This window comes from Aricia agestis, chromosome 11, assembly GCF_905147365.1.
Source record: "Aricia agestis chromosome 11, ilAriAges1.1, whole genome shotgun sequence".
Lineage (NCBI taxonomy): Eukaryota > Metazoa > Arthropoda > Insecta > Lepidoptera > Lycaenidae > Aricia > Aricia agestis.
In genome coordinates this window covers 6,908,213-6,931,930 of record NC_056416.1, presented here as the reverse complement: position 1 = coordinate 6,931,930, position 23,718 = coordinate 6,908,213, and the positions used below count along the sequence as shown (strand labels likewise).

General features: G+C 38.5%; 1 protein-coding gene across 2 annotated transcripts in view; it reads left to right on the top strand.

The window, feature by feature from the left end:
• The window catches only part of LOC121731794 (Ca(2+)/calmodulin-responsive adenylate cyclase-like), a 139,125-nt gene that overhangs the window by 22,793 nt on the left and 92,614 nt on the right, over positions 1–23,718 (top strand). For both annotated transcript variants that reach the window (XM_042121421.1, XM_042121420.1), the window contains exons 2-3: positions 10,716–10,984; positions 11,299–11,631. In XM_042121421.1, the coding sequence (XP_041977355.1) occupies positions 10,769–10,984; positions 11,299–11,631 (549 nt within the window). In that variant the 5' untranslated portion in view covers positions 10,716–10,768. The remainder of the gene's footprint in view (positions 1–10,715; positions 10,985–11,298; positions 11,632–23,718) is intronic.

The window sequence follows — 23,718 nt, the reverse complement described above, 5'->3', positions numbered from 1 at the left end:
ATATATACATATATATATATATATAAAAATGGATTTTCAATTGTGTTTGTAACGCTAAAACTCGAAAACGGCTGAACGGATTGGGCTGATTTTAGTCTTAAAATATTCGTAGAAGTCCAGGGAAGGTTTTAAAGTGACACGAAGTTCACCGGGACAGCTAGTTTGTAATAATTATAAATTAAAAATCATATTATAATGTTACATATTTTAATGTTCTCTACATTTTGTATACTAAATACTTAATAGGACTATTATAATTAATATTATACATTTTGTAGTTTATGGCGAGCTGAACATTTGGAATGACGCCACCGGCTTATATAACGAATAACTAGTTTAAGAGCCTTTAATTGAATTTTACGCTTCATTTATTACATTATTAATTAGATTATTATCATATGTACAGTCAACTTCTCTGATAGCAGAGAAGTTGCTGTAATTTTTATGTTAAGATTTAAAGGGCGATTAGAAATTATAAAAAAAAACCTTAACCGCTTAATGTCCAGCTTCGGTTTTTTGACAGAAGATTATCTTTTTTTGATGCATGTAATTAATTCAAGACTAAAGTTTTTTTTTTAAAGTGTTGTAAGTCATTATAAAAGTAAAATTACAATATTCTACTCTTAAACTATAATATTGTTACGTGCTAGGGTTCGAGGATTTGGAGAGAAAGACCTGGTGACTCTCTTGAAGACTTTATTAACACTGCACTAAACACTAGGTCACAACACTTAGCACTAAGTCCAAACACAAATCACTAGGTCCAATCACTAAGCACTATCACTGTCCTAGGTCGTAGCCAAGTCGCAGGTTTCACTGGTTTACTCACTATTGATCACTTGATGTCGCGTCGATCGCTCAGATTGAACTGACTTGCCGTGCCTGCCTGCGGCTCTTTTTATATGGCGAGACGAATTCCAGAAATTTCCCGATTCACGTAAACAAGTAAACAACCGTGGGAAATTTCTAGGCGGCTCGGGCATGTACCACAATAAAACTGCCGTCCTTGCGATAAGTGCAGTAAGTTGAATTTAATTTAGACCTTATGGACTCAGTCATAAGGTCTAAATTCAAACACGCTAACAAATAAAGGGTAAACACGTAAACAAACATTGGACCTTTTTAGAAGGTTCGAGTATGTACTTGCGCACCACGTGTCCGTATACCATGTACCGTAACACTACTCCCCTCTTAGAGATGCTCGTCCCGAGCATCATTGTTACTGCCATGGTAACGCGCCAGGCTGTTCCTACGACTACTCCTGGTCTGTGGTCCCTTTACAGCAGCGCAAGTAATACATCTGTGGCAACAATTCTGCACATCATCTCTCCAATGCAACCAGAAGAATCGTTCTCGCACTTTCCTTAGCATCCTCTTGACGCCTAGATGACTCCCTGATACGCCCTCATGTATCTCGCGGAGAACATCTGGTACTCTTGCCCTTGGGACAATTATCTGAAAATAGAACTCTCTGCCGTTAGCCTTCTGCCATTTCCGGTAGAGTAGTCCGTCCTGAAGTATCAGACTGTCCCATTGCTCCCAGTACGCCTTAGTGACAGCGCCAGTGGGTGCAACCTCACTCCAGATTGGTTTTATGTCACCCCGTTTCTTCCATGTGATGATGTGCCGAAGGTCGTCATCTCTTTCTTGAGCCTTTCTCATACCTTCATTCTCCATGTGCCCCAAATTACTTGTTCTCTTTGTTCCGGTCCGTGCCTGGGAGGTAACAGTTACCGGGGCTTTCTCCGCGTCATCCAGTACTCGCCCCTTAGTTCTGGATTCTATTCGTTCCGCATGATTCCGGGTAGGGGACGAAACCGCTTGCTTCTTCAACTCCTCCATTTGTTCCTAGATCCTTTTTATCCTTGCCATCTGGGTCTTCTTCTGCGGACAGTTTAGCTGAAGATGGCCCCTCTCACCACACTTATAGCACATGGCTTCAAATCTTTTCCTCGTAGAAGCCTTAACTTCCTTGACTTCTTCAGAGACCTTGTGGATCTTATGGGTCTGCCGTATGTCATGGCGCACAGCCTCGACTTCCAAAGCATGCGCTAATGCTTCCTTTAGCGAGGTATGGTGACCAAGTCTTACTGCAGCCCTGACCTCCAAGTCTTTGATTCCGTCGACAAATCCTTGAACAATATTTGTGTCGACCATCTTGGTGTCGGCTCCTGGATATGCCTTCCTGACGAGTTTTTCAATTTCCAACGCCCATTGTTGAAGTCCTTCTCCTGAACGTTGGACTCTGTCACGCAGTTGGGCACGGAACACGTGCTCCAGGTGTCGCTCCCCGTATCTGGATTCCAGTGCCTCCATCAGGTCTTGGAAACCATTTCCCGTATGTGGCAGTGCCTCCAGAACCGACACAGTTTGCCCTCTGAGTGCAACAGTGAGAGCGGTCAAGCATTGCTCCTCCGTCCATCCGTTTACGGTAGCAACAGTCTGAAATTGCCGACGATAAGCGTTCCAAGAAGTAGTGCCGTCGTACGGTGGCACCTTTACTCTTGGTCCTTGCGCCACACCAGTGACTCCACTAGACACCGCAACTCCCGTAGTTTCTAGGCGCACTACTCTCTTCTGTAGTTCTGTGAATCCGGTTTTCAAATTTTCCACAACCGTCTCTAACCCAGTAACTCGTTCTTTCATTACGTCGACATCTTTACGAAGCTTAGTCACCGTGTCACTGACATCCTTTATGGCCAGAAGCGCTTTCTCTTGGAGGTCCTTTTGTTGCTCTTGAGACTCCTGCAAAGCGCCGAGCTTGCGGTCTTGTGACTCCTGCAAAGCGCCGAGCTTGCGGTCTTGTGACTCCTGCAAAGCGCCGAGCTTGCGGTCTTGTGACTCCTGCAAAGCGCCGAGCTTGCGGTCTTGTGCCTCTGGAATCGCTCTGATTTCAGCCCTTTGCAGCTCCATTAATTCAATTAAACTTTCTAAATGAAGGGCCACTTGGGGGGCTGTAGGAGCTACGGGTGGGGCCTGGTGGGCGGGGCCAGTGGGCGTGGCCTGAGTGGGCGTGGCCTGGTGGGCGGAGCCAGTGGGCGTGGCCATGTCCAAAGTGGGCGGAGCCAGAGGGGCGTGGCCAGTGGGCGTGTCCCGGTGGGCGGAGCCAGTGGGCGTGGCTTCATCCAAAGTGGGCGGATCCTGGTGGGCGTGGCCAGTGGGCGGAGCCATGTGGGCGGGGCCAGTGGGTGGGGCCTGTCCCTCAGTGGGCGGAGCTTGGTCCCCAGTGGGTGTGGCCTCCGCAACTCCTCTCTCGGAGTCAATGGCAGCAGCTCGCTGCGCCCTTGTCCTGACACTCCCCTTGAAGTCCTCTCTCGGAGTCAATGGCATCTCCAAATCCCACTTCTGACACCAGTTGTTACGTGCTAGGGTTCGAGGATTTGGAGAGAAAGACCTGGTGACTCTCTTGAAGACTTTATTAACACTGCACTAAACACTAGGTCACAACACTTAGCACTAAGTCCAAACACAAATCACTAGGTCCAATCACTAAGCACTATCACTGTCCTAGGTCGTAGCCAAGTCGCAGGTTTCACTGGTTTACTCACTATTGATCACTTGATGTCGCGTCGATCGCTCAGATTGAACTGACTTGCCGTGCCTGCCTGCGGCTCTTTTTATATGGCGAGACGAATTCCAGAAATTTCCCGATTCACGTAAACAAGTAAACAACCGTGGGAAATTTCTAGGCGGCTCGGGCATGTACCACAATAAAACTGCCGTCCTTGCGATAAGTGCAGTAAGTTGAATTTAATTTAGACCTTATGGACTCAGTCATAAGGTCTAAATTCAAACACGCTAACAAATAAAGGGTAAACACGTAAACAAACATTGGACCTTTTTAGAAGGTTCGAGTATGTACTTGCGCACCACGTGCAACACGTGTCCGTATACCATGTACCGTAACAATATGGTATTTCGTCTGCGCAAATCTTGCAAAAAGGTGACTTAATAGTTAATACAGAACACAAACACATTAATTTCTAAATGCATGTAATTAACTCGAATATCATATTGTACGAGATATGTTTTGGCACACGTCTACGGTCTACATGGCTCGAATTGTTCGCTATTTACAAACTCAAATGTAACAATATAATTAAGAAACACATTAAGACATAATATTTTTTAACTCTCCATTTTGCGACGGAGCTCCGAAGATATTTGAAAGCAAATAGACTGTTCTTTTCGTACTAATAATTTTATAATTTTGAAAGTATTTGTCTGAAACCGCTGTACATACTTCAGACAAAGAATCTTTTTCATCCCGGATTTTACAGTTCTTGAACGAAGTTGCAACAATGGAACGCGGGGTGACCCGCTCAAAATCATTTTGAGCGGTTTGATCGTTTTTAACGCTTAATGGAACGCGGGGTCAGTGAATTCATAGTTTTTTTTTCACAGAAAAGTTAATAATTTCACGTGCATCCGCATCATCAAAGGTAGTCTGAGATCTAATAGGTGCGTAACTCAAAGCCTTTTCAAAAACCTTAAAAACTGCGACGCACACGTATAAAAACAGTTTCCTTTGATTTGAGCCTAAAAATTTTACATAATTTTTGGGCTAGGCTGCAAAGCATTGAAAAATGTACATTTCAAAGGGCGCTGCAGCTCCGTCTAGCGAGCTGGGTTATTGACTCGGCCGTGACCCCGCCCCCCGCCCCCAGTCGTATCGTTCCAAATTTCAAATTGACATTTCCGAATGCGATTTGATGCAATAACTGCAACTTAATGTATAATGTCATGCAATTTTTAGCAACGTATTTTAGGGCCATTACACATCGTATATCGTTGGATTTTCATGCTTATGAAATATATTGTTACAATTTTAAAATAAACTACTTTCGTTTAAATGAGACTGTTAGAATCTCTAAGAAGAGCTAGAAGCTATAAGTGAAGTTAGGAGCTACATATGACTAACTTTGAGGAATAAATAATACGGGTACCTAGAGGTTTTCAATTACTTTATTTTTATTATAATAACTAGCTGTCCCGGTGAACTTGTGTCACTTAAAAACCTTCCTTGGACTTCTACGAATATTTTAAGACTAAAATTAGCCCAATCCGTTCAGCCGTTCTCGAGTTTTGCGCTTAGCAACACATTCAGCGACTCATTTTTATATTATATATATCTCAATACATAAAACTAAAACTATTCGTACATTTTATATTCGCTTCAAAAGTGGTGAAACTTAAATTGTAATGTGTGTTGCCCGTCCCCTAAAAGTCGAGTTATTTCAGTAAGCGGGGGTTCGGGCTTTTAATGTAATGGAAGTCCACAAATGGAGTGAAGAGGTACAGGTGTAAAATGTCTATTCATGTGCATCATCTACAAAATATTTCGAAATTATTCGGCAGGTGCTTTAAATGCTTTAAAAAAAGTACTTGCATTAATTACTGCTAGAGCAGGACGCAGGTGGTAGCGAAAAATGTAGCTTTCTTAAATAGGTACTTGGATAGGTTGATATGGGTCAATCCAGGAAACTAGTCAGTAGTCACGAAAATAAGTGTTTATGGAAATGATCCCCGATCCATGAAATAGTCTGTATGAAATGGCGTTTTCCGTTATTTTTTGTTTTATTGTGAAACTTTTAAATATTTTTATTTTATGGGTAAGACTTGTACGACGGTATAATTGTTAGACCTCAAAAACTTCTGAGAAGAAATGTGAAATTCTATGTAGATTGTAGAGTTCATAATTGCTAGCGCGAGCGCTCTGAAACGAGAACTATCCGGAAGTAATGTGTGAAATGACACTATAAAATTGCCTTGAACGTGATAAAGTAGCTTCATACTGCATTTTAGTTTTAGTTTTATATTTTAAGCCATTAATAAACCGCTCGTACCTCTAAGATTGTACTCAAAATAATTCTTGAGATGCTGTTCTTTTTAAAAGTACCCGTACCACCCCGTACGCGCGTACAAAGTAATTGATAAACGAAATTTGGCACTTATTCTCACCCTTGAAGTAAAGATACAATACCAATATTATAAATGCGAAAGTGTGTCTGTCTGTCTGTTACCTCTTCACCCCCAAACTGTTGAACCGAATTTGCTGAAATTTGGTATGGTGAGTTCCGGGAGAGGACAATAGGATACTATTTTTTTATCCCGAAAAATGTACGGTTTTCGCGCAAGAAACGAATTTTGGCGTAACGGAGTTGCGGGCGTTATATTATTATAGTTGATAGATAAATATCAATCCTTCGATCGTGGATTCTTGGAAATCTATTGTTATTCTATTGTGTCTCGCTCACCGTTGAGCTTATGGGGCTTGATGGGTTAAATAGGTAGGATTCATCATCATTATACCATAACAAGCCATGATAGTTTTCTCACAGCTCTCAGAACCACGTTTTCCTTTTACTTACATTCTTCGAAACCCAGGCTAGATAGAGAAATAAACATTTCCCTTGGCGGTAATAATTCTCCTTAATTACAGGCTACCACGTGCTATCATGTACGTAACTTACCGCAGTTAAGTCTGCTATTAACTGTAATATGTTGCGTTTTGAAATAACCAGGGTTAGATAACTTGCATTCGATAAGACCTCAAAGTTGGAAGTAAAAAATGTATGGGATTTGACATTATACGTCGATAAGTGACAAGGCCCTTGTTATGCCTTGTCAATTTCAAACTTAGCTGTTAAAATTATCGATAACAAGGTTACATCTGCATCCAGTGCCGTATTAGTACACAAAAATGGCTTCCGACGGATGTAGACGACGCGTGTGCCAAGAATTCTACAAAACAATTAATTTGAACGAAATCAGATAAAATTCTTAGAAAATATAAGAAACTAGATGTTACCATAACTTCGTTGCATTAAAAATTTACTACACTATCTTATGTCCTTGTGCGAGACTCAAAGGTATGTAGTTTAAACGTGAAGACGCAACAGTTAGACAGAAACACATTTTTAGGGCAATTTATAAGCCTGGCCTTATTAAGATCTTAGGCAGTCTTATGTTTCAGGGAGGTAGATTTTAGGCAGTCTTTTCAAGTCTTATGTTCCAGTTCCAAGGTTTTTGCCTTAATTATTTTTAAAATAGTATTATTATAATTTATAACTGTATATCGTAATAATATGCAAATTGTAAAAAATAAAAGTTGTCTGTGTTGTGTGTGACAAATTGTGTATTCAATGTATGAGAGAGAAATTCTTCAATGTCAAATGATATTTTTTTAATTGCAAAAATCGAAATTATTGCAATTATTCGTGGGCTTTGAAACGTAAAAAAGCTCGACATGTTGGATACCTTGACACACAATCCCAAAAACAAAGAAACGACAAAACTCTTATGAGTTATCAATATTCAATACGTTTTATTATTGGTATTTATTATCATACAGACTTTTTGTGCTGAAATTTCCAAAAGGCATTTCATGACAGGTGTTCCCATTTTTATTGAAGTGTAAGCGAAAGTAGGAAAACGAAGTTGGAGCTTCTGAAATGTAGAGTTCCGTACTTTTTTAAATAGCAACAAAATTGATTAATAGTATTATGATTTAACTGTAATGCTATTTCTGTAATATAAAAATTTGGTAAATAATTGGTTGTTCAAACGTCTATTAAAACAGTTACGGTAATTATCCAAAACGCGAAAAAGAAAACTACTTATAGGACTCCATAGTTCGTAAATCGTAGCAATATGGAGGTTTTATAGCGGAGCACTTTCCTCATTCCTGTGTGAGTGCGTTCTGCGTAGATTGGAACTTCGGATAGCTTTACAACTTCAGCAAGTCGGACGTCTAACCTCAGTCCATCGCATAAAGTTAATATACCTAGCGGAATAGATAAACAAAGGCCTGAGCAAGCGAGATGTCACTATCAGTAACACTGCGTGGTAATTAAAAAAGAGACGTGTGATACACGACAGCACAACGAATTTTTTTGACGTCCAGTCGGCACTTATCGGCATACTAATTCATGTTAAATCATGCTTGTAAGTGTATATGTAGTACGTACACATATTTTACACACAGATGTAATCCAATTTCGGTTTCGTTTAACAGTTCGAGATTGTTGTTCTATTCCGCTAGGTATATTAACTTTATGGTCCATCCAAGGCCGTCGTAAAGTAGCCGACACGTCGGGAGCAAAAAAGGGAACCTAAAGCTAAGAAATTCTTGGTTTCCGTTTATCCCAAACCAGCTGTGCCCCGCGGTGATACGCGCGGTTTATTAGGGAAATTGTGATATTTTGCCGCAGTAAAAATTAGCCTATTTGTTAAACGTTGGTATCAACTAACTTCATACCAAATTTTATTAAAGCCGTTCCAGCCGTAGACGTGAAGAAGTAACCAACTAACCATAACATAAAACTCACAAACTTTCGCATTTATAATACTAGCTATTTGACCGAGCTTTGCTCGGTATTCGATAAAGCACGAATAAAATGACATTTTCTAAAAATGATTCCTAGCTAGATCGATTTATCGCCCCCGAAACCCCCAATATACTAAATTTCATGAAAATCGTTGGAGCCGATTCCGGGATTCCAATTATATATTTATACAAGAATTGCTCGTTTAAAGATATAAGATAAGATTAGTGTCATTAGTGTGATATTAAGCACTCCTAAGGACTGTTGATAATGCTGCTGCGTATATTTTGTATAGCCCTTTAACGTCTATCATCAGAACAAACAAGGCTTTGTCGTTGAAAACAGAACCCTAAGGCTTATAAATATGTATGTGGATGATCGATCGCACGACGCTCGTCAACGCAGATAGCGACGCCGTCCAATTCAATAAGGATAAAAGTTGTCGTTTATCATAATTGCCTCACTGAATTATCCACATCCAACGATTAACAGAGCAATCGTCCCACTGAATTACTTTTTTCCTTTAAAAAATACTTTTAGAAATAAAACATGCTTGTTTTTTTGCTTAATCTTTCGATCATATTTGCCTATTTCTCAAATATGTGATCGAAGGAAGGAAGGAAGAAAGAAGGTTGTTTTATAAGATATATCATATAGAAGAAAAAATGCGCATATTAGCAATGATATTATATTATTAAAAAAATCATTGGCATAATTATAGCATCAATCTGGTATGAGGACAATTTGGATGTCCTTATAAGTTCTTCACATAACACATTTAAGATACTTTATTTTTTGGCAAGATGCACGGTACAGTGCGACAAACGAAGTTATGCTTAGCATTTAATATAATTGTAGCAGTGCGTAGATAAAAATTTAGAATAACATAAACTAAATAATAAATAGGCCACAATGATAACTTTGGTGCCAACGACCCGAAATGCTTTAACTAATTAGTGGAACTTAAACTGTTATGTACTTAAGCAATGAGCTCCTCCAAAACTTCTTACAAAACCATCCCATTGTGCTCAGGTTCGTTACAGGAGTACCTTAAAGTTCTCGCAAAATATTAAAACAAGTGCATTCTTTATTATCCTTTAGTATTTAAATCTCTTTGTACAGACCATCTTTATTATGCTACATAGCTTTATACATTAACTCCGCAAAAGGTCAATGCATTTCTGGACTACATTTACATAGCGAGTCCATTTCTCTTACCTTCAAGGAATTGAAATATTGCTTTTGAGAGACAGTCATTATTTTGCACTTATAGAGTAGGAGATACTTCTCTCACTCAAATCGCTTTTATAATGCCCAGCAAGGTTAAAATGACCACCTTAAAAAAATCTCAATAAGGACGGATCGAGAAGTCGGTTAGTTTTTCTGTAAGATCTATCAGTGTTTCTTTTCAATCCTGCTGAGCTTGCAGGGTTTATACTTTACAAACATTTTAAGATGTTCTTATGTCATTACGTAATTTGTAATATCCAATACATTTGCTCGCGTTCCCATAAATCTTTTCTTTCTGTAATAATCAAGTCGGTTAACGCGGATAAATATACATTTGGGGAAAACCGAAGCAAGAAAATATACTCGAGTGTTTGGAGTTGGGGGAGGAAATGGGTGTAATGGGATGATAATTGCTTGGATATTATCTTTCGGATTTCGGATTTGCCGGTATTTGGGAATATCGATTTGTACGCATTAAGAGCTAAAGTATTCCATCTATAACCACACTACTACTAAGGTACTCCCGTTGCCATTGAAGTCGTATGAAGTTAAAGGAGCTTTAAGAGGATACAACAGGGGCTAGAGAAATGAAAAAAAAGTACGTGTAATATCTATAGCTGTCTCCCTTACCTCAAGCCTATACCGCAGAACGCGATAGAGACAACTGCAGAAAATCCAGAAAATCAACGATTCGTTGTCCCCTGATTCCTTCTCCAAAACTTAACCGATTCAAGTACTTTTTTCATTAAAGATTAAAAAAAGGCTTGAGCTGTGTTCCTATGTTTTGCTTTTTTTGTATAATCTAGCCAAATCTGTTTTCTGGACGTTTGAACACAGCGGAAAATCTGGCCATTTTTTTGGGTTTTTGAACGTTTATATCTTATTTAATAATTAAATTATGAAAAAAAAGAAAACATAGGGACATTGTATTAGTGGCCGTAGATATTTAGGAAAAAAATTATAACTCTACTAGCATTATCCAGGGAGGAAACAGGTGACAACGTTTGTATGGAAAAAAGGCGGTGTGGAATCCTCTTAAGCATTAGTATCTTCTGACTCCGACTCATCCAGAGTTATCTGTATGATATTGTTTTTATGTCCAACAGTGGTTTTTGTCGCCCACCACCTGCTCCAAATTAACAAAGCGGTCGTTTCCAGATGAAGCGGCGGTGCGTGCGATCTCGGGCGAGGTGAGAGGTGGTCAAGTCGCGATGGACCACGCGGTGAAGGCGATGTCGGCGCGCGGGCCACTGGCTCGGCTGCTGGCGCGGCGCCGCTTCGAGTCCGCCGAGCTGGAGGAGCTGTACGCGCGATACGCGTGCAAGCTGCAGCGGTCCTCGGTGGGCTCGGCGCTGGCGCTGTGGGCGGCGCTGGCGGCGGCGCTCGCGGCCGTCGACGCCACGCGGGGCTGGCGGAGAGCGCCACAGGTGAGATCAAATGCCTCAGAGAGTTCAGTGTTATTGAGTCTATGATAGGGCTTATCTGCCAACGCATGATGAGCACGATTCTCATTATATATACTCCCAGTTGAAGCAGCTCTGAATAGTCTCTAACACTTGCATTAGTTGCATAGCTGCCTAGCTATATAGCTCTAACAAGGTTTCTTGGAAGTTTAAACCTCTTTACCAAGGGTAGCGGCTAGATATTTTTTTGTTAATAAAATTTTACCATCAGCGAAAGTCGGTTTTGCTTGTGTACTTCGACGTGATGACCAGTATCATTATTGTCCTGTTTGTTGCAGGTTGGCGTCCTAAGCGCTCACGCGGTGTTATGCGGCGGACTGGCGTGGTGGTGCGGGCGCGCGGGCGGCGAGGCCCCGGAGCGGCGGCTGCCCCGCGCGTGCTGGCTGGCGCTGGCGGGCGGGGGCACGGCGCTGGCTGCCACCCTGCCGGCCTGGAGCCCCGGGGCGGCGGCCGAGGGCGCCGTGCACGTGGTGTGGGCGGTGTTCGCGGCGTACGCGCTGCTGCCGGTCGGCGCGCCGGTGGCGGCGGCGTTCGGTCTGCTCCTGCCGGTCGCTCACACCGTCGCCGCTGCTCTGGTCGCGCCGCGCTTCCCATACCATGTGTGGCAGCAAGTAAGTTTTTTGGCTATACATTTTATACTAGCGGATCCGACAGACGTTGTCTGACCTGGCTGATTTATGAATCTAAATTCTAAACCATCTAACCGCGCTAATTAGTAATGCGGTGTTGAAATATAAAGCTGTAGTAACTAGTAACTAAAAGGTAATTTATACAGAACCTCGTAAAGTTTAGTTAAGTAATGAGTACATAACATAACAATATTGTTAAGTAATTACATTACGTGGCAACGGCGAGGTGTTGACAGAGCTGTAGTGGTTTAGTGGCTAGGTAAATGAACTAGGGGTTGTATTGACTTGGGCGTAATTTGTCGTTGGAGGCCGCAGCCTTGGCCGCTCGAGCCCCGGCTTCGAATGGATGAATTTAAATACGTCAATCGGTCTATTTCTTCGTTGCCCCTGAGAGTGTGACGTAGCCGGCCTTCGGAGTTAGGATGTCTTTTGTTCCTTGTGATATGACAATGTGGGAGGCAGTTTGAAACTTTGAGGTTTCAAAGTGTTTTAAAGTTTGTTTAAATGCGTAGTATTTTAAACTAGATGACGCACGCAATTCCGTTGCGCCAAAAATCGTTTATTACGCGGGAACCGTACATTTTTCCGGGATATAAAGAATCATATGTCCTTTCTCGGGACTCAAAGTATCTCCATGCCAAATTTCAGCAAAATCTGTTCAATGGTTTAGGCGTGAAGAGGTAACAGACATATATACAGACATACACACTTTCGCATTTATAATATGTATGGAAGTATGGATATTAAATTCACATAACTAGGTATATAACATTATAATTACCTATCTATGTAGGATGTACAAAACCGCGACAGGCATCGTTCTGCCGATCGCAGGTGTAGATGTGGTCAGTGTGCCATTCTACCTATCAGATTACCGAAAACCTCAAAATTATTCGCAATTTAAACCTGTTTTAACCATCATCATGATCACCTGAATTATATCTAGTCTACTACAAGAACAGAGTTGTATCCATTGAGTGAAGCTATTATATTGGCATTGACATTGGAGTTCGAGTTCCTTACGCAGTTTGGGTCTCAAATAGGCCACGTAGGTGTAAATTTCGGAACAATTTGTAAATAAAGTACAATAATTTATTTTACCCCAGTCAAGTTAGACCAAAATACCCCTGTAAGTTTGCATAAATTCGCACCAAGCTGAAAATGGGTAATATTGTTTAGAATATTATGTTTAAATTCCATAATATTAAGCTATCTGTCACAAACATAAATAAAATATAATAAACTTAAATTCCTCCTGAATATTGTAACAGCCGACTACGTAAAAAACAAGAGTAACCATGGCGTTAACACGGCCGTATGCTTACATAATATTGACTGGCGCTGTGGCAGTGCTTGAACTACACTTGACTCCGGATATGGGAAGGATGACAGCATATGGGTGTGGCGATGACACTGTGTAGTGTGTACACTGTGTCTATGAGTAAATATCATTATCATATTGTGAATAATCTTATCCGCTTTTGTATAGATGCTAGATGTATCCCGTATTATATACGGGCGAGGAGACAGACATATAGACACACTTTTGCATTAAAGATATTTGTTATCTTCATATTCGTATAATAGGCATGACGAATTTTTTTTTCTTGTTGGTAAGTGAAGGACCATTCAAAAATAGGAATATCGGTGAAAAAATGAATTCGATAGCTTAAAAACTCTCCAAGATATCCATACAAAATTTTACCTAACTGTGACGTCACGCTTAAGTAGTTTGTATATGTTAAATATTGCGTTTATGAAAGTGGTTTGATAAGAACATTTTTTTATAAATTGCATAACTTATCGAATGGTATACAAAAATTATGGCATTTTATAAAAAAAATTCGACTTGACTACCCAACTTTGAAGGCTCATAAAAAAGTACATAAGTTATGAAGCTGAAATTTTGGAAATACTTATATTTTATCGCTATGTCTTTATTTTATTTAAAAATCAGCTAATCTTTGACCTTGTCGTTATCCCTAATCATAATTTCATAACTCATTTAAAATGTATACTAAACTGTATAAAAAACTTGTGCTTGTGTTAAATCTCATCTTAAATAGTCAAATCCCTAATCAGTAGGTAAATAGTTTTCCCATTAAAAAATATTGCCTGTCAAATTTAATCCTAATCTGTCAAACTAAAGTCACTTTGACGTTATCTACGTGAACGTGTCATAATTAATAGCTCCTCTGAAATATCTGTGCGTCGCTTCGATCTATGGTTGATGGGCGATATCGACCTCTGTAGTGCACTCATGATCACTCATCGTTAGGTATCATGGTTCACGAAGCATTTTTTCTAAATAATTAAAGTAATTTGTTTTCAGAAAGCTTGCCAAAGACGGAGCAATGTCTTTACATACATTTTATAAACACAAACAAGAGGCGAGAGCTCTAACTGGCGCACTCAGGTCTCAGAGACATTTAAATTAAATTACTGTACGGAAAGTGTACCAAAGATCAACATCTTTAAATAATTTTTGTAACTAACACAACAATACCTGTAACTGGCCCACTCAGAGGCATTTAATGATGACTGAATTAAAATGAAATACAGAGTTCGACAGATCATAATGTATGGGTTTTTTTTTATGAAATAGGGGGCAAACGAGCAAACGGGTCACCTGATGGAAAGCAACTTCCGCCCATGGACTCTCAGGGAAGGGTAGGCGATTGGGCCTCCAGTAAACTCACTCACTCGGCGAAACACAGCGCAAGCGCTGTTTCACGCCGGTTTTCTGTGAGCCCGTGGTATTTCTCCGGTCGAGCCGGCCCATTCGTGCCGAAGCATGGCTATACCACTTGAAATTCAAAATCTTAATTTAATTAAAGATAAGTAATTTGCCTCATGCGGCAGTTATCCAATTATTAGCTATAGCCTATAGCTAATTACGACGAACAAGATCAAAGGCGAAAATGCATACGATTCGATCTGAGGATTGCGAAGTCACGGTAATATGCGAAGTGATTTAAAACCCATAAATATTAATGTTTCCCTTCATCGTAATTCAAAAATTCGATGACAAGTTGGCTTGATGCTCAAAATATTTCGTAGTAAATAAATCATCCACAATTATTGTATTTACTCCCACTCAACAAGATAAACCAGAAGATATTATACTTCCTACTTCACAGTATGTGTGGACATTAAAAGGACATAACATTCGAATAAAACGCATATAAAACTTAAATAGCCGTCGGGAACAATAACAAGCGACCGCCAAAATTTAGTGGCACGGTCGCGGGAGGTAACGTTTATTAGCGGCATCGGTCTTCACAATTTATTCGCATTTTATATACGTCGTAGAGTGTAGATCAAGGACGGAAATTTGTATGGTGTCTGATAAGTTATTTTTGCCACTAGGGGTATGTTTTGAATCAATACAAAGTATAGTAAAAATCCTTAAGAAGTGACAAAAACATTAGGATATAATATTACTGCAATGTTTTCACCCTAGCCAGCACAGACAGTAAACAAAAAGTCTTGTTCGACGTGTGAGTTGTGACAGCTGTCAACATACTGAGAGCCAGTCCACACGGCGCGTTGCGTCGACGCAGCGCTGGCGTTTGACGCATTAGGGCGCGATCAGACGTGCGCGTGTTCTACTATAGCGTATGGAAAAACACGCGCGCAGCACGCGCTGAACCCGCGCAGAGCCCGCGCGCGTGTTTTCCCATGCGCTATAGTACAACCCGCGCAGAATACGCGCACGTCTGATCGCGCCCTTATGATGTAGTCTTAACGTCAACACCCCCTCCTGCTTCGTCTCGGGGGCTGCTGACCGTCATGTGTGCGTTGCGACGACGCAGCGCTCCGTCATCCGTGTGAACACCTTAGTTATTTGTATGTAAAACAACGCAACGGCAGCGCTGCGTCGACACAAAGCTGACTGAACGCGCCGTGTGGACAGGCTCTTATAATATGAGGTGTGCACAGCAACATATCGAATTTTGGTCGGGTTACTTACTGTATGTGTTAGTAGCGCCCTCTGACCTTGCGTAATAATATTCCCTATTCGAAAGGTTTAACTTGCCGTACGATATTGCACTTTTGTTCATTGCTTACTTGCAGTTTTGTGAGTGTGCCTTTACCGTGAATTTTAGAAATATGCCTTAGCTTCTAAGCAGATAATAATAATATTTGCCAAACATATATATTTTCATGGAAGGGAAATACAAGGCCTCTGTTACGTATCTCTTTGATGTTTTCTTTTATTAAGCTTTGTTATACTAACGAGCTTACGCTTGTTAAAGGGGACGGTCCTAAATATATATTGGGGCTTTTAAAATGGTTTACGGAACGCCAATAAGCTAATAAAAGGTAAAATAATATTTGTGGTAATTCTGAAATATCTAATTACTAATAAGCAATTTTCATAAAGTTAAAAAGCAACGAAAAATATATTTTGTTTGTATTGTGGCTATTTTTGTTTCAAACCTAATATACAACGTTTCAGTAATGGTTGCATTAGAGAACCCATACACAACCTAAAGTATTATCAGTGTCACTTGGTACTACTAATATTATATTATACTAGCTGTAGCCCGCGACTTCGTCCGCGTCAACATAGTATAATAACAAAGATGGATAGTCCGCTAACAAATAATATGAAAAAAGTAAAATGTAACCTCCTCCTTTTTGGAAGTCGGTTAAAAAGTAGCCTATGTTACACCTTACTACATCAGCTATCTACCAAAAAAAGTCCCGGCAAAATAGCTCCAGCCGTTTCAGAGATTAGCCGGAACAAACAGACAGACATACAGACAAAAATTGTAAAAAATGTTGTTTTGGTGTATGTAGCGTATATATTCATATGCATGTAGTAAAAAACGATTCTTTCAATATTATAAACAGACACTCCAATTTTATTTATATGTATAGATGTATAGATTATGTGGTATCACTTAGTTTTGTTACATTCTGTGTAGTACATAGATATGTATTTTGCTTTTCGAAACCTTTTGATTCTGAAAAAATACCACTTCGATCTTTAAGTCTTAAGAATCTTATAATCAAAACATAAATGAAAATATAAAACGACTTTGTTATTTCAATTCCAAACAGACATTTCACATTCTTCATGTCAGATATGGGGAATATTTTAATTTAATTCTCAAACATAGAATTATACCGAAATATTTGTAATTTCAGTTACAGACATTTGCATTTTAAAATAAAACTAGCTATTTGACCGAGCTTTGCTCGGTATTCGATAAAACACGAATAAAATGACATTTTCTAAAAATGATTCCTAGCTAGATCGATTTATCGCCCCGAAACCCCCTATATACTAAATTTCACGAAAATCGTTGGAGCCGATTTCGAGATATATTATACAAGATTTGCTCGTTTAATATATACAGGGTGTAACAAAAATAAGTGATAATACTTTAGGGTGTGTACGTGTTCCTTGTAGAGAGTTCACTGTGAAAGTAGCAGCGCTGAAAGACCAATTTTTGTTTCACTTTTGTATGGGGAAACTCGCGACGCTCGGGCACTTGCCCATACAAAAGTGAAATTTTTTTTTCGTCTTTCAGCGCTGATACTTTCACAGTGAACTCTCTACAAGGAACACGTACACACCCTAAAGTATTATCACTTATTTTTGTTACACACTGTATATATATAATTAAACGAGCTCGTGTAAAAGAATTGCTCGTTTAAAGATATAAGATAAGGTAACTAACAATTTATATTTTCGTAGTGGTTTACATCAACACAGTAGGTATCATGAAAGTGGCTATATGAGCTCTTTCATAATAAATAGCTTATATCCCAGAAATTGCCTTCAAAGAGGACTTAACATTGATTTTATTGACATCGTCGACTATGATAAACGACGGGCCATGTAACAAATGGTTCCCTTCTCTCGTGCTCGTGGACCGCGCAATATCTTACCGCCGGGATACATTTTGTTTATTGATCCTAAAACATAGAAACGTTTTGTTACAACATCGATTATGGAGGGAAATGTTTATTTTAAAATATTGTTGTTGCTGTGAATATTACATTGGGCTTCATGTTCCAAGAGGCTCTCAAAATGGTTACGTCGTTGGTAAATTCTATCTTGATAATATAGTGATCTATCAACGCACAGCCCAAACCACTGGACCGATCGGGCTAAAATTTGGCATGCTGGTATATGTTATGACGTAGGCATCCGCTAAGAAAGGATTTTGATAAATTCCAACCCCAAGGGGTTCAAATAGGGGATGAAAATTTGTATATAATAATACTTCTTAACGCGAGCGAAACCGCGGGCAAAAGCTCGTCTTATATAAGTTTGTATGTTCAGCTATTTACCCGTAACAGTAAAAAATAAAAATGTAGAGCTTTTAGAAGCTCCACAATCTACATTCTACTTCTCTTTCGCGCTTTACTTTTACTACGTGAGTGGAATAAAGTAATGAACCACATAACTAACATTTTATAACATAAAGACAATTATTCATTTTTATTACCCAAGTATAGTTTGAACAAATTTTGTAACTTATCTACTTCATCATCTGGCAGCTGGCTAAGGCTGCCTTCACATAAAGTCGCGAGTAGTGCGGTAGCCGCGCGACTGCCGCGCGGCTCGCGAGTCGCGACCAGACCGGCACACAGTGGCAGCCCTAGCGTAGGATTTCACGATCAAATATCTCCAATTGTAAACGGATCTTACAGGTGATTTTTTTTGCGCGTATAGAATGCTTGTATACCTTTAATTTGTCGATATTTTCGATTGCATCTTTTGTTTGGTTTTGGATTAAATAAATAAAAAACTAAAAATGAAAACTATTTTATTGTAGGTAAAATATCGACAATGCGGATCAGAAAAAAAGCTTGAAATATACCTTATTTAATAGGCTTTCAGGTGGAATAAAAAATTTAATTTATTACGTAAAAATTTTGGAGATATATGGATTTTTCCTTTCCGGGCCGCAAAAAAACGCTAAACTTTGGTAACTCGTAGCATCAAAACTATTTCGAATTGACACGCGGGTGTTCTACTCCTGCATTTATGATATTAATGCCTATTCAAAATGGAAGAAAATAGAAAATTTCCGATTTTTCGTCTCCTCTGTACACTGTGTGGCAGTCTAATGTACACATAAAATCTCCAGTTTTTTTATTTCAAATTATTTTTCTGGCACTAAAGCAAAAAATGGCATTTTTTTACTGTTACTTACCTGATTCTTCCACTCACGTCTTGAATATTGAGCCCTAAAAGTTCCAAAAATTAACGTCTTTATAAAAAACATCCGAAATATAAATCAGATTGAAGCACCTTGTAGTCAAGGTTTGTAAGTTATATGATAATAATTGATAATCTCTGAAACGCACAATACAATTTCTAGGCATTTCTAATTACAGCCTTCAATTTCCACCCCTCAAGAACCTAGCGCAATCAATAGCACAATATTTTGTAATTACCATTGTTCCCAAAGAAATGGCGATAGTAAAACGTTTTTATTATCTTTTATCTTTAATGATCGGCTGTTACAACCGGTGATTAAGTAACGAGTCAAGTTTTTGTCGTAATATATCTATTGTCTCGGTGTATTTGACTTTTATGACTACATAAGCAATTCGGTGAGACTAATTTATGGCTCGGCTCTGACACAAATATCCAGCGGTATTGAGTCTATTCATTATCTTTTATTGCATTTCCAAATAATAAGAATTAATACTATTATCTTATATCTTTAAACTTGTAAAAGTGTTGATTAGGGTAGGTTGGTATGCACTTAGTTATTTTTATTTATTATATATTTATTTTGTTCAATACTGTATACAATAATATTACAAAATACAAGAAATCTTGCCGCAAAAACTACAATGAGTTTATCATTACAATTAGTTATATGTCTACTTCAAAAATTAATCATAATATTAAAATAAAATAAAAAATTAAGAGCCCCCCTTAATTTTTTATTTTATTTTATTATTATTAATTATTGAAGTATACTTTTACATACAAAAAACATCATTTTTGGTCTATTTTTGCTCTATAACGGTACGGAAACCTCCTCGCGGAGTCTGACTCGCATTGGCCAATTTTTATTATTTTTTATTTTGTTAATAATTGGCAAAGTGCGCCACCCCGGCAAGTGCGCCATATATTTAGCTAAAATTCCATACTGCTGATAATAGAAATGTATAAATAGCAAATTAACAGTGTTGACCAGCGGTCGACAACACGCGGCCCGCGAACGTTTAACTTGCGGCCCGTGAATGAATGAATGAATGAATAAGTTTAAGTAAGTATAAAAATGTTTTCTAATATTGCTAGTAGTTATTACAACTTAAAAACGTAGCTGTTTGTGTCACTTTGTAGTAAAAACTTTCTAGAAAAGCCCTCATTATGAGTAGGTATATAATTGGGCTTCTGCGGTTAATACGAGTATAAGGCCTGCGGCCCGCTATTAGCTTGTTTTACCACCTTGTGGCCCTTGCTTGCCGAAAGGTTGCCGACCGCTGGTGTGGACTGTAGTGTATGATAGTAACGTTACAAAAATAGCGTGAGCTTAGTAGTATTAATTTATCGCTTAATTTATGGATTATTATTTATTACTTACAATTATTATTTTGTGACATAATTTTATTATTTATTCAAGGTCAAGTGTCGTTTAAAAATGTCTAATAGCGTAATCGCCTAGCAACAGGTAGCTTGCGATGCCTGAGGGTCATTTCTGAATGTATGGATTTGACCACAGATTTCTGCACAACGTCTCACACAATTGAAATCTGTCAAATCCATAAAAATTTCGAAATGCATCTACGCGTCGCGTTGCGGCACAGAATTATTTGAATTTATTTGACTCAAACGTTCAAGATAATCTCATTTAAATTATAAAACAAATATAATTTCAAAAGGACAATCTTGAATATTAAAATACGTAAAATTGGTCTCCTGACAACTTCTGCACGTATCTTTGAAAATTTAGTAATTTCAGATAACGTGGAAAACTAGAGGGTAGGTACCTGTACCTGCTGTCCTAGCACGGGGATTGTCGATCTAGAAGAAATAGATAAAAACAAGAAATAACTATAGTTTCTTGGAAAATAGTTCCTGATTGAAAGTAAATAAGGTGGTAGATTCATCGGCAACAATAATCATTTTTTATGTAAGTTTTTCGAGCAACTTTTACGACCTATTGTTTTGCGAGCTCGGATTTATAAACATTTTATAAAATGTTACACAATTTGTCTAGCACTTTGGCGATGTAGATTCTTTGAGGGTGGAATTATCAATTTTCCCACGCTAAACAATGGGTAATAAAAACAGTTCACAAAATGCACTTCAAAATAAAATAACATTGACAATGAATCTACGACCTTATTTACTTAAACGTAGGATCTTTTATCAAAAAAAATATAGTTATATTTTGTCTACGAAGATCGGAAACAAATTTCAATCCCCGTGCTAAGCAAGCTGGTATCTGAAAGTCCTAAATGCCTAGAGTTTGTATATAGATAGCCTTCGTTTTATCAGCGATGTAAGTAAATTTCCTTTTCCGGGTTTTTGTAACTGCACGAAGCGGCGGAAGCTCGGAAAATTGGGGTCGAGCTTTCGGACAATCGTCAGCTTTATAAGCTCAACAATTGCTCCCAAAAAGCCTGTCAAAGGTATTCGGGATAAATGTAAACAATTGGCAAGTACAAATTGCAATTTCTTCTATTCAGATTTTAAAAGGATATATTATACCTACGTATCTACGTATAGAACTTTACGACCATCGCCTAGACTCTGGAGCATTTCCTGAAGTTCGAAGATAGATAGATTAGATAGAAATACGAAACACTACAACAAGGCTGTTGAAAAATGCACGCTCTGATGACATAGATATAATTTCATTTAGAGATATAGCTCGATTTAGCTACAGAGAGAGAGATACCTAGGGGAGGTCAGCTCAAAGTGGCCACCTTAACTTTCAATTTGAAAAAAAGACGAAATATTATATATTTAAAAATAAAAAATGTGCTACTAGATAGTGCATTTATTATATTTCTGCTATGTGTGATTCATATTGAGCCAAATTTAGCTCATGATTCACATATTACGACAACCTGTCAAAAAACCGCTTTGCCCGAGGTTCCGCCTAAAGCGGCCATAGTGGTAAGGGCAACATGGCCAGCCCAAATGTTCACACGAAATGGTATTTTTTTCTATTAAATAAATATATTTTTTATACTATAAATGCTAAAAATGTTCAAAAATAGGTATTTATCAAAAATAATTCTGTACACTGCTACTTATATCGCTTCTGCCTGATCGGTTTCTATCGGTTTCTGAGGTTTTTTGACAGGAGTTTATCTTCCAACAATCACAATATTTTTTATAAAAAATAATCAACTCTTCTAAAATAAAAATAGTCAAAATATATCAATAAAACTTTGTTTTATCGATATATTCCTGTTTTTAAATGTCTCCTTAAAGTATGACCATGTTTGTTTTCTACTAATTTGACTGAACCCTGATTTTTTGAACATATTATTTAATAGCTCGCGCCATCGTAGTCTCTTCCCATGACCCCTGGATAGTTTTCTTTTGATAAGTTTGTTCACCATCTAATAATAGTTTTAAGTAATTATCATATAAAAACTATCATTTAGCTTAGCGGCCTATTGGCCGCTTTGCCCTTTGGCAACCGTTCTGTTGTAAACATAATTTTCTTTCGCATTTTTTATCATATCCCAGAATAAAAACAACATAGATAAAGCTAAATAGATAAGCAACGACACCGGAAATATAGAAGCATTCAAATATACAAGAAAATAATTAAAACAGGAAGAATTTATCTTGAATTTTTTTAATAAAACGTGCAATTCCAATATTTTTGGCGCTACAAGCTCGCTCCTTCCCCAACCGCTACCGCATCATGGAGCGAGGCTGGGCGGGATGTTCACTATGCGCCAGAGCAGCAACGTTGCTCTGCCTTTATAAATAACCGAAATATTAAGGTTGGCCGCTTTGCCTCCTATGGCCGCTTTGAGCTGGGCTCCCCTACAGCTAGTTATTAAAAACCTATAATACCCACGTACATGGTACCTAATATCCGTATTTGGTGCGGAGTTTAGAAAATTCCGTAACGAAAAAAACCTAACATTTTTTTAATTGAATAAGTTGATAAATACGAAACCCTAAAAATGCTATTCAATAGCTTTACCGCGGCACGCCCCGAGTGCCACACGATAAAAAATATATAATGGGCTAGTTTCCATTTAAACAATCTATGTGAGTGATAAGCTACGTGATAAGCTATTTAGACTAATGGAACAATATGACGTTTAATAAGAATGATGGACCGCACCATGACCGGTCTTAATTGCCATTAAATTCTGTCACTTGTCTTAAATTAAACTTTGATCTTGGTAAGAGGGTTTGGTGAGATATATACTGCTATTAACAATAAACTGTTTACAATTTTTTACTGATCTAAGGTTTATTTAATAGGTAGAGACAGGAGCTATACGTGGCGGATTCGACCAAACTGGAGTAACATTTTGTCGAAAGTCGATCTTGCACTTACTGCTACTGCGATAACTTATTGAAAGCTTGCTTAGTTTCTAAGTCAAAGGGACCATATTATCTACTAATTTAAAAATTACTTACGTATTTTATAATATAATAAGTTTAAAGGAGGAAAACGTTAAAAAACCCAAAAAATGGCCAGATTTTCCGCTGTGTTCAAACATCCAGAAAATAAATTTTGCTAGATTATACAAAAAAAAAATAAGACATAGGAACACAGCTCAAGCCTTGCTTTAATATTTAATGAAAAAAGTCCTTAAATCGGTTAAGTTGTGGACAGAGGCGGCGTAAGGCGTGGGCGGTGTGGGCGACCGCCCACAGCCTCGCGGTCTGTGGGGCCTCGCACCCCTTGGACCACAAACCTTGTGGTCCAAGGGGTGCGAGGTTCCCTTGCTTTGCTTTGCCCAAAAAAACCTTGTGGCACAAGGTTTTTTTAAAGATTTACAAGTTTTGATACTCAATTAATATTCATAAAAAAACTATTAATGAAAGTTTGTGTATAAAAGTTTCGTAAGTACTCTCAACAAATCCGTCCTCTTTCGTCA